The sequence below is a fragment of the Nomascus leucogenys genome, chromosome 14 (assembly GCF_006542625.1).
Source record: "Nomascus leucogenys isolate Asia chromosome 14, Asia_NLE_v1, whole genome shotgun sequence".
Lineage (NCBI taxonomy): Eukaryota > Metazoa > Chordata > Mammalia > Primates > Hylobatidae > Nomascus > Nomascus leucogenys.
The window spans coordinates 38,663,441-38,679,814 of record NC_044394.1 but is presented as its reverse complement, the minus strand read 5'-3'; the positions used below and the strand labels follow the sequence as shown (position 1 = coordinate 38,679,814).

The following is a 16,374-nucleotide window of genomic DNA, read 5'->3' as shown; positions in this document are numbered from 1 at the left end:
CTCTGTCACCCAGGCTGGAGTGCAGTGGCGTGATCTTGGCTCACTGCAAACTCCGCCTCCCAGGTTCACACTACTCTCCTGCCTCAGCCTCCCGAGTAGCTGGGACTACAGGCACCAGCCACCACGCCCGGCTAATATTTTTGTATTTTTTTTAGTAGAGATGGGGTTTCACCGTGTTAGCCAGGATGGTCTCGATCTCCTGACCTTGTGATCCACCCAACTCGGCCTCCCAAAGTGCTGGGATTACAGGCATAAGCCACCACACCCGACCAATAATTACCTTTTAAAAGAGCCCTTTAATTAGCTAGGCACAGTGGCTCACGCCTGTAATCCCAACACTTTGGGAGACTGAGGCAGGCGGATCACGAGGTCAGGAGATCGAGACCAGCCTGGCCAACATGGTGAAACCCCGTCTCTACTAAAAATACAAAAAAAAAAAAAATTAGTCGGGTGTGGTGGCGCACGCCTCTAGTCCCAGCTACTTAGGAGGCTGAGGCAGGAGAATCGCTTGAACCTGGGAGGCGGAGGCTGCAGTGAGCCAAGATTGTGCCACTGCACTCCAGCCTCATGACAGAGCGATACTCTGGGATAAAAAAAAAAAAAAAGCCCTTTAACATGAATAAACCGTGTAATTACACTTCTATTTAAGTTGTGTGTTGTTTTTTTTTTTTTTAATTTAGAAACAGGGTCTCATTCTGTCACCTCAGCTGGAGTGCACTGGCAAAATCATAGCTCACTGCAGCCTTTGATCTCCTGGGCTCAAGCAGTACTCCACACCAGTCTCTTGAGTAGCTGAGACTACAGGCGCATGCCACCATGCCCAGCTAATTTTTAAATTTTGTTTTGGAGACAGTGTCTCACTATATTGCCCAGGCTGGTCTCAAATTCCTAGCCTCAAATGATCCTCTGCCCTGGCCTCTTAAAGCACTGGGATTACAGGGGTGAGCCAACACACAGTCCCCTTCTTAAAAATGTAGAAAACGGCCGGGCGCGGTGGCTCACGCTTGTAATCCCAGCACTTTGGGAGGCCGAGGCAGGCGGATCACAAGGTCAGGAGATCGAGACCATGGTGAAACCCCGTCTCTACTAAAAATACAAAAAATTAGCCGGGCGTGGTGGCGGGTGCCTGTAGTCCCAGCTACTCGGAGAGGCTGAGGCAGGAGAATGGTGTGAACCCGGGAGGCGGAGCTTGAAGTGAGCCGAGATTGCGCCACTGCACTCCAGCCTGGGTGACAGAGCAAGACTCTGTCTCAAAAAAAAAAAAAAAAAAAAAAAAAATGTAGACAACATCACCCCTTGCTCAATACATTGCTGTGAGAATCGAATGAAATATTAGTTTTGAAAACACCTGGTGTTGGCCGGGCGCGGTGGCTCATGCCTGTAATCCTAGCACTTTGGGAGGCCAAGGCGGGCAGATCACGAGGTCAGGAGATCAAGACCATCCTGGCTAACACAGTGAAACCCCATTTCTACTAAAAATACAAAAAATTAGCCAGGCGAGGTGGCGGGCACCTGCAGTCCTAGCTACGTGGGAGGCTGAGGCAGGAGAATGGCGTGAACCCCGGGGGGCGGAGCCAGCAGTGAGCCGAGATCGCGCCACTGCACTCCAGCCTGGGCGACAGCGAGACTCAGTCTCAAAAAACAAACAAACGAAAACACCTGGTGTGGACCAGGTGCAGTGGCTCACAGCTCTAATCCTAAGCACTCTGGGAGGCTAAGGTGGGTGGATTGCTTGAGCTCAGGAGATGGAGATCAGCCTGGGCAACATGGTGAAACTGTCTCTACAAAAAATTAGCTGGGTGTGGTGGGGTCTGTCTGTAGTCCCAGCGACTCAGGAGGCTGAGGTGGGAGGATGGCTTGGGTCCAGGAGGCCAAGGCTGCAGTGAACCTTGATCACACCACTGCACTTCAGCCTGGGCGAGAGACAGACCATGTCTCAAAAAAGGAAAAAAAAAAAAAAAAAAAGAAAACACCTGGTGTTAACAAAATGCCTTAGCCTGAAAGAAGAAAGGAAGGAAAAAGAAAAAGAAAGGAGAGAAAGAAAGAAAACACCTGGTGAATTCTTCAAGGTACAATGCAAAAGTTAGTTATTCACAATAGGAGAAAGACAATGCCTTCAACTTGATTCTCAGTCTTCTACATAGAGCTTCAGGGGCATCTCAGGACAGAATGGCAATTCCTTCTCCAAGGGTGACCTTTCTGTTTCCTTGGAACAAAAATGCACACATTTGCAAAAGCCATGTCTAATTCTGTAATTTGTTTTCTTTGCCTGATGATGACTATAAAAAACAAAAACGAATATAACACTGTAATTCTGAGGGTGAAAGAGTCAACTGAAAGCCACTGCATGTGTAAATCCAACATGTATAATACAGAAACGATTTTCAGTGTTCCAGATTCAGCCTCCACTTCCACACCATTTCCAATACAGACTCGATGACTCACATGGCAACAGCCACCTTCTGCAGCATCCCTCAGATGACACTGATCTTTTCTAGATAGAGGCCACACACCAATCCGGTGGCTCAATACTCCTTACAAACTGGCCTATTTTTCTAGAAAGCCCCCAAAGAACTGTGAAATATGCCCCTGAGTTCACCTGCGCTGAGCTCTTCAGTGTTATCACATGCTGGGAATAAAAGAGTTATGTCAGAGAGCAGGCGTGGAACAGAAATCCTACAGTTGGGAAGCTTGTTGTTTTCTGAAATTTCCAAATTGTTTAGGTCCTAGGCTGATTGAGTACTCCCTAAGACTGTGTCAGAACCAGGCCTTTGAAGAGATTCACATACCTCTGGCCCGGGTACCCTTCAGAGTATTTGTTATTTAAGCAAGAGCCTAGGGCCTCCAAAACTGCTCGGCTGGCGAAATTCTCCGAGGCAATCAGCTCCAATCCAACCCTCTGCCGGTTACTCTCCTTCTTAATGATGTTGTAAACCTTATGAGAAGAAAACAGATGCTTGGTATTTGGAAATTTATTTTGCTCTGATCCAAATTACAACCTCCTAAAGGGAAAAGACACTCTTTCACATTAATATCGATTGTGCCTTCAGAAGCTGACCTTAACCCAAATAACATCAAGGACTCTCATAACACTTAAGGAATAGAACGAATCCTCCTCAAAGGTTTTAGTATCTGAGAAAGCACTAATCAATGAATTAAGAAAAACAAAATGATGGCCAGGCACGGTGGCTCATGACTGTAATCCCAGCACTTTGGGAGACCGAGGCTGGTGGATCACCCGAGGTCAGGAGTTCTAGACCAGCCTGGCCAACATGGTGAAACCCAATCTCTACTAAAAATACAAAACTTGGCCGGGCGCAGTGGCTCGCACCTGTAATCCCAGCACTTTGGGAGGCCGAGGCGGGCGGATCACCTGAGGTCGGGAGTTGGAGACCAGCCTGACCAACATGGAGAAACCCCATCTCTACTGAAAAATACAAAATTAGCCGGGCATGGTGGCGCATGCCTGTAATCCCAGCTACTCAGGAGGCTGAGGCAGGAGAACCACTTGAACCCGGGAGGCGGAGGTTGCGGTGAGCCGAGATTGTGCCATTGTACTCCAGCCTGGGTGACAAGAATGAAACTGTCTCAAAAAACAAAAAAACAAAACTTAGACGGGTGTGATGGCAGGTGCCTATAATCTCAGCTACTCAGGGGGCCGAGGCAGGAGAATTGCTTGAACCTGGGAGGTGGAGGATGCAGTGAGCTGAGATCGCGCCATCACACTCCAGCCCGGGAAATAAGAGTGAGACTTCATCTCAAAAAAAGAAAAACAAAATGATTGAAGAGAAAGTTATCTTTAAGTGTCCCACCTAATTTTTAACACCACCATCCTCTGTTATTTTTATCCCTACATTTCACAAGTCTCTCCCTCCCTGAATCTTATTCCTCGTTCCTCTTCCTTAAAAGAAAAGATGCTTTAGGCCAGGTGCGGTAGCTCACGTCTCTAATCCCAGCACTTTGGGAGGCCGGGACAGGTGGGTCACAAGGTCAGGAAATTGAGACCATCCTGGATAACACGGTGAAACCCCGTCTCTACTAAAAATACAAAAAAATTAGCCGGGTGTGGTGGCAGGCGCCTGTATTCCCAGCTGCTTGGGAGGCTGAGGTAGGAGAATGGCGTGAACCCGGGAGATGGAGCCTGCAGTGAGCCGAGATTGCACCACTGCACTACAGCCTGAGTGACAGAGCAAGACTATATCTCAAAAAATAAAAAAAGGCCGGGTGCAGTGGCTCACGCCTGTAATCCCAGCACTTTGGGAGGCCGTGGTGGGCAGATCATGAGGTCAGGAGATTGAGACCATCCTAGCTAACACGGTGAAACCCCGTCTCTACTAAAAAATACAAAAAATTAGCCGGGTGTGGTGGCAGGCACCTGTAGTCCCAGCTACTCAGGAGGCTGAGGCAGGAGAATGGCATGAACCTGGGAGGTGGAGCTTGCAGTGAGCTGAGATCACGCCACTGCACTCCAGCCTGGGCGACAGAGCGAGACTCCATCTCAAAAAAAAAAAACAACTAAAATAAAATAAAATAAAATAAAGGTGCTTCCAGATGTCTAGATAGATCTATATCCCCTGTGAACTGTCAGGAAAGGGTCAACTGTCAGTGATCTCTCCCCTTCTCTGCTTTCCTCCAGAGCACCCTGCACAGTGCTCCACACTTTGAAGAAACCCAACAATCTTTAAATTTACCCTCAAAGGATTTGTAGCCATTTTGTCTGCCACCAGCTCTAAATCCAGCAGGATAATACTCATTTCAAGGCTGTCCCTAATTAATTTGTAATTAGAACTAGATATTTAAATGAAGGCCTCCAACAAAAAAACATCTGTGAAGACCCCACAAATCTCACCTCAACATCACTGTCTTTGAGGGGCTGTGCCAGCATCTTGTCATGTGAGGACCACAGGTCAGCATCCTTGTGGGCCCCGTTGACTGGCATCGTCATTGCACTGGTTCGAAGCTGCCTAAAAATGGGAAAAACATGTGTAGCTTCCAGAATTAAATTTATTTTTTTATTTTATTTTTTATTTATTTTTGAGATGTAGTCTTGCTCTGTTGCCCAGGCTGGAGTGCGGTGGCATGATCTTGGCTCACTGCAACCTCCGCCTCCCAGGTTCAAGAGATTCTCTTGCCTCAATCTTCTGACTACAGGGGCATGCCACCACGCCCAGCTAATTTTTTGTATTTTTAGTAGAGACAAGGTTTCACTGTGTTAGCCAGGATGGTCTCAATCTCCTGACTTTGTCATCCGCCTACGTCGGCTTCCCAAAGTGCTGGGATTACAGGCGTCAGCTACCGCGCCCCAACTATTTATTTTTATTTTTTTGAGACAAGAGTCTCACTCTGTCACCCAGGCTGGAGTGCAATGGTATGATCTTGGCTCACTGCAACCTCCGCCTCCTGGGTTCAAGTGATTCTCATGCCTCAGCCTCCTGAGTAGCTGGGACTACAGGCGTGCGCCACTACGCCTGGCTAATTTGTGTATTTTTCGTAGAGATAGAGTTTTACCACGTTGGTCAGGCTAGTCTTGAACTCCTGTCAAGTGATCCACCTGCCTCGGCCTCCCAAAGTGCTGGGATTACAGGCGTGAGCCACCATGCCTGGCCCTAGCATTACACTGAATCAAAGCTCATCACAACCTGTTAGTTCTATCAAGTTGCTAAACTAACACATTTTTTTAGCCTTTCCCTCAGAATTGCTTGGTAAACACGAGCATATTCTATTGCAAAACCACCGTGTGGAACTTCTGGTTCCTTTCCTAACTGCAGACGTCAGCTCATCTTCCTCAGAAATGAGAACTGACCCTCCTCCCCACCTGCAGGGAGCAAAACTCTGCCTCCTCTCAGCCAAACTTCTCATGGGTATAGCTTATCTCCCACAACTAAACTAAGTTCCTTGAAGGTAAGGACTGAGTGCTACTTTTTAAAAAATCTCCTGCGGTACCCAACACTGCTATACATGAAGAATATTTTCTGGTCGGGCATGGTGGCTCATGCCTGTAATCCCAGCACTTTGGGAGGCCGAGGTGGGCGGATCACAAGGTCTGGATTTCGAGACCATCCTGGCCAACCTGGTGAAACCCCCTCTCTACTAAAAATACAAAAAATGAGCTGGACGTTGTGGCACGCACCTGTAGTCCTAGCTACTCGGGAGGCTGAGGCAGGAGAATCGCTTGAATCTGGGAGGCGGAGCTTGCAGTGAGCCGAGATCACACCACTGCACTCCAGCCTGGCCACAGAGCAAGACTCCACCTCAAAAAACAAAAAAAAAAAGAGTATTTTCCAAATGACTGAACAGATGAATCATTGACTTGAAACAATTCCACTGGCAGGAAACTGGCAGGCTCTCATAAAATAGTAAATATTCACTATTTAGCAACTTTTCAAAAGATTTTTTGGGACACACAAGTTAATGATGAACAGGATTTAGGCAGTTGGGATCATCTTTCCAGGATGACCACCAGTAGCATTTTATAAATGATAATGTAAGTACAGCAAATAGCACCTATTCACTCAGTCTGGACACATTTCTCCAGGCTCCAGAAAAATGTAAATGGGAGTTTTGCTATAAGAAGGGCCTCAAAAATCTCTATATGATTTTTGAATATATAAGGGCCTCATTTTAATCCTAGCAACACTTTAATGTGTTAATTTATTTCATACTTCAAGTAATGAAATTGAGGTTCAGGGCCAGGCATGGCAACTCGCACCTGTAATCCCAGCACTTTAGGAGGCCATGAGTTCAAGACCAGCCTAGGCATCGCTAAAAAAAAAAAATTAGGCCGGGCGCGGTGGCTCAAGCCTGTAATCCCAGCACTTTGGGAGGCCGTGGCGGGCGGATCACGAGGTCAGGAGATCGAGACCATCCTGGCTAACACGGTGAAACCCCATCTCTACTAAAAATACAAAAAATTAGCCAGGCGTGGTGGCGGGCGCCTGTAGTCCCAGCTACTCGGGAGGCTGAGGCAGGAGAATGGCGTGAACCCCGGGAGGCGGAGCTTGCAGTGAGCCGAGATTGCGCCACTGCACTCCAGCCTGGGGGACAGAGCAAGACTCCGTCTCAAAAAAAAAAAAAAAAAAAAAAAAAAAAAAAAAAAAAAAAAAAAAAAAAAATTAGCTGGGCATGGTGGGATGGGCCTATAGTCCTAGCTACTGGGTTAGGACTTTTTTTTTTTTTTTTTTTTTTTTTTTTTTTTTTTTTTTTTGAGATGGAGTCTCACTCTGTCACCCAGGCTGGAGTACAGTGGCACGATCTCGGCTCACTGCAAGCTCCGCCTCCCGGGTTCACACCATTCTCCTGCCTCAGCCTCCCAAGTAGCCAGCACTACAGGTGCCCACCACCACGCCCGGCTAATTTTTTTGTGTTTTTTTAGTAGAGACGGGGTTTCACCGGTTAGCCAGGATGGTCTCGATCTCCTGACCTCGTGATCCGCCCGTCTCGGCCTCCCAAAGTGCTGGGATTACAGGTGTGAGCCACCACACCCGGCCTGGGCTAGGACTCTTAAAAAAAAAGAACTAAAGAAAGAAAAATAAACGACATTAGAACAGTGAAATATCGTGGCTGGGCGTGGTGGCTCATGGCACTCCAGCCTGGCGACAGAGCGAGACTCTGTCTCAAAGAAAAGTAAAATATCTTAGCCCAGGGCTGCACAGAAAGTTAGCCACAGAGGTAGGACTCGAAACCCCAATGCACATGCTCTAAGTACTCCACAGAGTTCCTGTGAAGCTGTTAGTTAAAAATATGTACTTGGGCTGGGTGTGGTGGCTCATGCCTGTAATTCCAGCACTTTGGGAGGCTGAGGCAGGAGGATCACTTGAGCCCAGGAGTTCAAGACTGGCCTGGGCAACATGGTGAAGCCCCATCTCTACAAAAAATATAAATTATTAGCTGGTCGTGGTGGCATGCATCTGTAGTCCCAGCTATTCAGGATGCTGAGGTGGGAGGATCACCTGAGCCTGGAAGCTAGAGGTTGCAATGAGCCGTGATTGTGGCAGTGCACTCCAGCCCGGGTGACAAGAGTAAAACCCTGTGTGTTTTTTTTTTTTTTTTAATAAAAAAAGGACTTGTTTGAATATAAATCTTCCTAAAGAATTACAGGTTGCGGCCGGGTGCGGTGGCTCATGCTTGTAATCCCAGCACTTTGGGAGGCTGAGGTGGGCGGATCACGAGGTCAGGAGATCGAGACCACGGTGAAACCCCGTCTCTACTAAAAATACAAAAAAATTAGCCGGGCGTGGTGGCGGGCGCCTGTAGTCCCAGCTACTCGGAAAGGCTGAGGTAGGAGAATGGCGTGAACCCGGGAGGCGGAGCTTGCAATGAGCCGAGACTGCGCCACTGCACTCCAGCCTGGGTGACAGAGCGAGACTCCGTCTCAAAAAAAAAAAAAAAAAAAAAAGAATTACAGGTTGGGCTGGGCCCAGTGGCTCATACCTGTAATCCCAGCAGTTTGGGAGGCCAAGGCAGGCGGATCATGAGGTCATAAGTTTGAGACCAGCCTGGCCAACATGATGAAAGCCCATCTCTACTAAAAATACAAAAATTAGCCAGGTGTGGTGATGGGCACCTGTAATCCCAGCTACTCGGGAGGCTGAGGCAGGAGAATTGCTTGAACCCGGGAGGCAGAGATTGTAGTGAGCCGAGATCACACCACTGCACTCTAGCCTGGGTGACAAAGCAAGACTCCGTCTCAGGGAAAAAAAAAAAAAATGCCTGGCGTGGTGGCTCATGCCTGTAATCCCAGCACTTAGTGGGGTCAAGGCGGGAGGATCCTTTGAGCCTAGGAGTTCAACCACAGCCTAGGCAACACAGTGAAACCACGTCTCTACAAAAATTTAGAAATTAGGCTGGGCAAGGTGGCTCACATCTGTAATCCCAGCACTTTGGAAGGCTGAGGTGGGCAGATCAACTTGAAGCCAGGAGTTTGAGACCAGCCTGGCCAACACGGCGAAACCCCATCTCTACTAAAAATACTAAAATTAGATGGGAATAGTTGCGGGCCCCTGTAATCCCAGCTACGTGGGAGGCTGAGGTAGGAAAATCGCTTGAACCCAGGAGGTGGAGGTTGCAGTGAGCCGAGATCATCCCATTGCACTTCAGCCTGGGTGACAGAGCAAGACTCCATCACAAAAAAAAAAAAAAAAGAAATACGCAAGGCCAGGCATGGTCGCTCATACTTGTAATCCCAGAACTCTGAGAGGCTGAGGTGAGAATATCACTTGAGCCCAGGAGTTCAAGACCAGCCTAGGCAACATGGCAAAACCCTGTCTCTAAAAAAAAATACAAAAAATTACCCGCGCCTTGTGGCGCACACCTGTATTCTCAGCTACTCTGGGTGGCTGAGGTAGGAGGATCGCTTGAGTCCCAGAGGTTGAGGCTGCAGTGAGCCGAGATTTTCCCACAGCACTCCAGCCTGGCCAAGAGAGCAAGACCCTGTCTCAAAAAAAAAAAAAAAAAGAAAAGAAAAAGAAAAGAAAGAAAGATGCAATAAATGGGTGCAGGGCTACTTCAGACTGGGCCAGGGAATGTCCCTGAGCTGAAATCTGAGCTGTGGAAAGGAGCCAACCATGAGATCTGGGATGAGAGCAATCTACGCAGAGTAAACAAGTGCAGAGCACCCCAAGTTCAAAGGCCAAAGGAGAAACTGTGACTGGCCAAGGGTCAGAAATCAGGCTTGCACACCTGAAGTCTGGGGAGTCACAGGACCACAAGAGTCAAGACCACCCTGGGCAACATAGTGAGACCCCTATCTCTCTAAAAAGAAAAAAAAGCAGTTGGACGCAGTGGCTGACGCCTGTAATCCCAACACTTTGGGAGGCCGAGGTGGGTGGATCACTTGATGTCAGGAGTTTGATACCAGCCTGGCCAATATGGTGAAACCCCATCTCTACTAAAAATACAAAAATTAGCCAGGCGCAGTGGCTCATGCCTGTAATCCCAGCACTTTGGGAGGCCAAGGCGGGTGGATCACCTGAGGTCAGGAGTTCGAGACCAGCCTGACCAACACGGTAAAACTCCGTCTCTACTAAAAATACAAAAATTAGCTGGGTGTGTGGCGCACACCTGTAACCCCAGCTACTCAGGAGGCTGAGGCAAGATAATCGCTCAAACCCAGGAGGTTGCAGTGAGCTGAGATCGTGCCACTGCACTCTAGCCTGGACAACAGAGCAAGACTCTGTCTCAAAAAAAATCAAAACAAAACAAAACAAAAACAAAAATTAGCCAGGCATGGTGGCATACGCCTGTAATCCCAGCTACTCGGGGGGCTGAGACAGAATAGCTTGAACCAGTGAGGTAGAGATTGCAGTAAGCCGAGATCATGCCACTGCACTCCAGCCTGGGTGACAGAGCTAGACTCTGTTTCAAAAAAAAAAAAACAAAAAAGAAAAAAGGGAGGCCGGGCGCGGTGGCTCACGCCTGTAATCCCAGCACTTTGGGAGGCCGAGGCAGGCGGATCACGAGGTCAGGAGATCGAGACCATCCTGGCTAACATGGTGAAACCCCAACTCTACTAAAAATACAAAAAATTAGCTGGGTGCAGTGGCGGGCGCCTGTAGTCCCAGCTACTCGGGAGGCTGAGGCAGGAGAATGGCGTGAACCCAGGAGGCAGAGCTTGCAGTGAGCCGAGATGGTGCCACTGTAGTCTGGCCTGGGCGAAAGAGCAAGACTCCGTCTCAACAAAAAAGAAAAAAGAAAAAAGGAGGCCAGGCGCGGTGGCTCACACCTGTAATCCCAGCACTTTGGGAGGCCGAGGCAGGCGGATCATGAGGTCAGGAGATCGAGACCATCCTGGCTAACATGCTGAAACCCCGTCTCTACAAAAATACAAAAAAATTAGCTGGGCGTGGTGGCGGGCACCTGTAGTCCCAGCTACTCGGGAGGCCAAGGCAGGAGAATGGCGTGAACCTGGGAGGCGGAGCTTGCAGTGAGCCGAGATAGCACCACTGCTCTCCGGCCTGGGCAACAGAGTGAGACTCCGTCTCCAAAAAAAAAAAAAAAAAAAAAAACTTGGGAATCTTGGGGACATCTTCATTGACATTCAGTAATACCTGGTAAGCCCCTCAGCCAACACAGCTTACTGCAACATCAGTCACTGCAGCATTGGATATTTCTGTAGAGGCACTGTTGCTCATGTGTGGCATGATCCTCAACACCAGGGAAAAAGACCTAGTAAGTGAAGTCACCTGCAAGGTCACCAACCTCCCCATGCCTCCAAATCTTACCTGGGCCTCTGTCACACAAGTGGATCCAGCCAAGGATCTGCTCAGGGAACTACCTTGTTGTACATCTTCTATCTCACACACAGATTTTGTGTTCTCTTCTTCACAGAGGAGGAAATTGAGGCCCAGGGAGCTAACTTGTCTAAAGCCATATAAGAGCCAGAATCTGAACTCTGGTTTCTCTTCAGTTCCAAAGCTTTGTCCTAGGACATTGCACTAAATAAAAACACAATTACCCACTTCCATTCCAAGCTCCCCCAAGTAATAAATTTTTTTCTTTCTTTTCTCTTTCTTTCTTCTTTCTTTCTGTCTCTCTCTCTCTCTTTCTTTTTTTTTTTTGAGATGGAGTCTCACTCTGTCACTCAGGCTGGAGTGCAGTGGCGTGATCTCTGTTCACTGTAACCTCCATCTCCCGGGTTAAAGCGATTCTCCTGCCTCAGCTTTCCGAGTAGCTGGGATTACAGGTGTGTGCCACCACGGACAGCTAGTTTTTTTGTATTTTTAGTAGAGACGGGGTTTCACCATGTTGGCCAGGCTGGTCTCAAACTACTGACCTCAAGTGATCCGCCCACCTCGGCCTCCCAAAATGCTGGGATTACACTCATAAGCCACCGCGCCCGGCCTACAATGTTATTTCTGTAAGAACCTAAACTGGTGTTTCCAGTCTATTCTCTGGGTAACTGCCCGATTGAAGGCCCGCATCTGTGCTGACCTCAGCTGGACCAAGGGTCACTTAACTCCCGAAATCTCGAAGCAGAGGCACCGGGCCAAGAACTTCACAGTGCAACATTTGTCTCCTAGAACAGGGGGTGGCAGATTGCGGGCAACAGGAAGTGCTCATTCCCCACAGGAATCTGGTGGCACGGGCCAAAAGTGGAGCGACCCTGCGCGTAGCCTTTAGGGGCGCAGGCTTTGAGAACCCGGGTTCTATTCCGGGCTCTGCCATTCAAGTTGCCTCCTTTCTCCGGGCCCCACCACCTTCCTCACCTGTAAAATGGGGGAAACAGTAGCACTTGACTTGCAGCTTTGTTGTGAAGGAGCGAGGCTAGGGGTTGTGTTTAAATCGAAAATGCTCAACGAGAAAAGTGCTCAGTAGAGAGCTACTACTCACATCCGCAATAAGCCTTCGCATTCTTGCCAAATGCCACGGGCCGCCACCCCATTATACCGAATGTGCCTGGAACTGGGGCGCTGCGGCTGGCCGCCGCCCGATACCCAGCCCAGGCGCGACCCAAGCGCTCCCCTCCCGTCGTTCCGGCTGCAGAGGGTGGGGTACGGCGGGGCACAGCGAGGACGCCGAAGCACCCCCCGGGCTCTGGGACGCCGCGGCCCTCGGAACCGAAGCCGCCCACCTACCGGAACACGGCCCGCGCACGTGCCTAGCGACGCCTCGGTCCTACGCCGCCGCCGGTGCCACCAGAGTCCCAGACCCGCTAACCCAACGCCCTGCGCACCGCCGCGAGCCAGCCACGTGACCGGCCGCTGCAACCCCAAACCCCGAACTTGGCGCGGGACGGCTCGCACTCCGCTAGGTGCACCCCGCGCGCCAGGCTTAGGCTCGCCCCCGGAGGCGCCCAATCAGAGAGCGCAGCCAAGCAGGGGCCGCCACCAAACGCACCCGCGCTATTGGCTGCGGCGCAGCGGCGGGCAGGGCCTGCTTCTCCTGGGCCGGCCGGAGGCCGCGTGGTGCAGCTGCGCACCTGGGGCAGGGACCTGTAGAACTGACCCGCTTTGGCTGCAGGCCTGGTGTGTGGACCGAGATTTCCGGGAAGACTACACAGGGCCTTCCTCACTTAAGCCTGTCGCTTGGGCCGTAGGATTATGAGTGAATTTTGTTCATGGTACTACTTTTAGTTTGCAAGGTGGTCATTTAAATTAGGACAAATGTGAGTCCAGACTGCAACATTATTACTCTGTAGGTGTATGATCCACGAGCAGGCACTTTATTATTATTATTTTTATTTTTTATTTTTATTTTTTTGAGACAGGGTCTCACTCTGTCGCCCAGGTTGGAGTAGAGATGGAGGTCTAACTATGTTGCCTCCCGGGAGGCGGAGGTTGCACTGAGTTGAGATCGCGCCACTGCACTCCAGTCTGGGGGACGGAGCGAGACAACGTCTCAAAAAGAATAAAATAAGATAAATACAACACTGAGTGACACACAATAAGGACTCAATGAACATTACCTATTGTTAAGAATGATAAAAACCGGGGCCGCATGTCAGGACCACCTGAGGCTGCATCATAAATTTTTTTATTTGTCAAATAATAATAATGATTATAAGAATGATAAAAACCGGGCGCAGTGGTTCACCCCTGTAATTCCAGCACTTTGGGAGGCCGAGGCAGACGGCTTGAGCCTAGGAGTTCGAGACCAGCCTGGGCAACATGGCGAAACCTTGTCTCTACAAATAATTTTAAAATTAGCTGGGTGTGGTGGCAGTCGCCTGTAGTCCCAGCTACTTGGGAGGCTGAAGTGGGAGGATCACTTGAGCCTGGGAGGCAGAGGTTGCAGTAAGCAATGATCTTGCCTCTGTACTCCAGCCTGGGCAACAGAGTGAGACCCTCATCATCTCAAAAAACAAACAAACAAACAAAATACAAAAAAAACTTTTTTTTTTCTTTTTGAGACGGAGTCTTGCTCTGTCGCCCAGGCTGGAGTGCAGTGGTGCGATCTCGGCTCACTGCAAGCTCCATCTTCCGGGTTCACGCCATTCTCCTGCTTCAGCCCTCCGAGTAGCTGGGACTACAGGCCTCCGCCACCACGCCCGGCTAATTTTTTTGTATTTTTGTAGAGATGGGGGTTTCACCATGTTAGCCAGGATGGTCTCGATCTCCTGACCTCGTGATCCGCCCGCCTCGGCCTCCCAAAGTGCTGGGATTACAGGCGTGAGCCACCGCGCCTGGCCACAATATTTTTTTAAAGTGATAAAAACCAAGGGGCTGCAACTGGGGAAAGAGTCCAGGTGTATGATCTTTGGTAAATTGCCTTCTCTGAGTCATTTAAAGGATAGACTCATTTTTCAGTCCTCAGAACTTTGTTCCCCTCTCATCGATTTTCAAAATGTTGTAAGAAATGTGGCTAGTGTGACAGTTAATGCATGGATTCAAAACAGGTTCAGAAAAGTCCAGGGAGAGATAGTAAGAGTGTAGGGATCTATTAGAAGTTGGAGAGGAAGCAGTTCTTTCTACAAGAGTCATATACACTGCAGTACATATACTCCGAATGATTTTGTCAAATAGCTTCTTTGCCTAGTGACATGCCACACACACACACACCCCCCCCCCATGGATTTTTGGAATTTAGAACATCAAGCAGGAAGTAGATTCTAAGGACAAATACAAATTAAAGATACTAGGTTTTAGTCTCCCAGTTGAAAATAAGAGATTTTCCTCCCCTCCTTTTTCTTTGAGCATTTACTTTTGAAAACTTGTCATTGTAACTGTTTTCTTCTCTATGTGAAATCTGCGTAAATCTTTTCGACACTAGATAGGCCTTTTGTCAGCTTTATGGCCTAGGAATATCTTCCTCAAGGAACTGAAATGTAAACAGCAAGGTAGATAGCACCCATATCTCCCAGTTTCTGTGGGAGGGTAGAAGCCTAATTTTGGGGCCGGGCGCGGTGGCTCACACCTGTAATCCCAGCACTTTGGGAGGCCAAGGCAGGCAGATCACCTGAGGTCAGGAGTTCGAGACCAGCCTCAACATGGAGAAACCCTGTCTCTACTAAAAATACAAAATTAGCCAGGCGTGGTGGTGCATGCCTGTAATCCCAGCTACTTGGGAGGCTGAGGCAGAAGAATTGCTTGAACCTGGGAGGCAGAGGTTGTGGTGAGCCGATATCATGACATTGCACTCCAGCCTGGGCAACAAGAGCGAAACTCCGTCTCAAAAAAAAAAAAAAAAAAAAAAAAGAAGCCTAATTTTGGTGGGCTTCCTGCCCCAAATTACAAAACCACTTCCTGTCATAAAGATATGAAAAGTTTGCTTTTCCTCTAGATAAAGCCAAATAGGATGAACTATATGTGACAAAGTGTGCTGTCAAGTCCTCTTATTTGAGGACTAATTATGGTTTATCTTGGAAAATATGTATGTACTGAATTCTATCTGCTTGGCTATATAAGGGGGTGAGATTTCTTTCTGTCTTTGCAATCTCTTAGCAGATTGCCTGTGATGTGTTTCACTTTCTGGCTTAATGTTTTATACAATACTAAAGTGTTTTGTTTTTTTTTTCACTAGCTTTGTGAAGAACACTTCTGGATTGGGAGAAAATTTTGTTTTAAATTACATTTTTCGGCCAGGCATGGTGGCTCACGCCTGTAATCCCAACACTTTGGGAGGCTGAGGTGGGTGGATCACCTGAGGTCAGGAGTTTGAAACCAGCCTGACCAACATGGAGAAACCCCATCTCTGCTAAAAATACAAAATTAGCCGGGCGTTCGGGCGTGCACCTGTAATGCCAGCTACTCAGGAGGCTGATGCAGGAGAATCACTTGAATCTAGGAGGCAGAGGTTGCAGTCAGCCGAGATTGCGCCATTACACTCCAGCCTGGGCAACAAGAGCGAAACTCCATCTAAAAAAGCAAAAAAACAAATAAACAAAAAACGGGCCGGGCGCGGTGGCTCATGCCTGTAATCCCAGCACTTTGGGAGGCTGAGGCGGGTGGATCACGTGAGATCAGGTTAGTGACCAGCCTGGCTAACATGGTGAAATCCTCTCCACTAAAAATACAAAAATTAGCCAGGTGTGGCGGCTCAAGCCTGTAATCCCAGCTACATGGGAGGCTGAGGCTGGAGAATCGCTTGAACCTGGGAGGCAGAGGTCACCATGGGCCGAGATCACACCATTGCACTCCAGCCTGGGGAACAAGAGCGAAACTCCATCTCAAAAAAAAAAAATAAAAAATAAAAAATTGTCAACACCAAATGCTGGCAGATTTGTAACAAGACTGGATATAACATAACATACATTGCTGGTGGAGATGTAAAACATAGAGCCACTCTGGAAAACAGTTTGTCAGTGACAACAAACTAAGCACTTTCCATAGGATCCAGCGATTGCACTGCTGGGCACTTATCCCAGAGAATAGAAAAGTTATGTCCACACGATCTATACATGAATGTTCACAACAATGTTACTTGTAATAACCAAAAACT

At 48.6% G+C, this 16,374-nt stretch overlaps 1 protein-coding gene across 1 annotated transcript in view; it reads right to left on the bottom strand.

Moving 5' to 3' along the window:
• SHMT1 (serine hydroxymethyltransferase 1) overlaps nucleotides 1-12,754 on the bottom strand; it is a 34,335-nt gene extending 21,581 nt beyond the window's left edge. The window contains exons 1-3 of the mRNA XM_030827256.1: nucleotides 12,573-12,754; nucleotides 4,850-4,964; nucleotides 2,790-2,935 (exon numbers count right to left, since the gene is read on the bottom strand). Of these exons, the coding sequence (XP_030683116.1) occupies nucleotides 2,790-2,935; nucleotides 4,850-4,945 (242 nt within the window). The 5' untranslated portion in view covers nucleotides 4,946-4,964; nucleotides 12,573-12,754. The remainder of the gene's footprint in view (nucleotides 1-2,789; nucleotides 2,936-4,849; nucleotides 4,965-12,572) is intronic.
• Nucleotides 12,755-16,374: the final 3,620 nt, after the last annotated feature.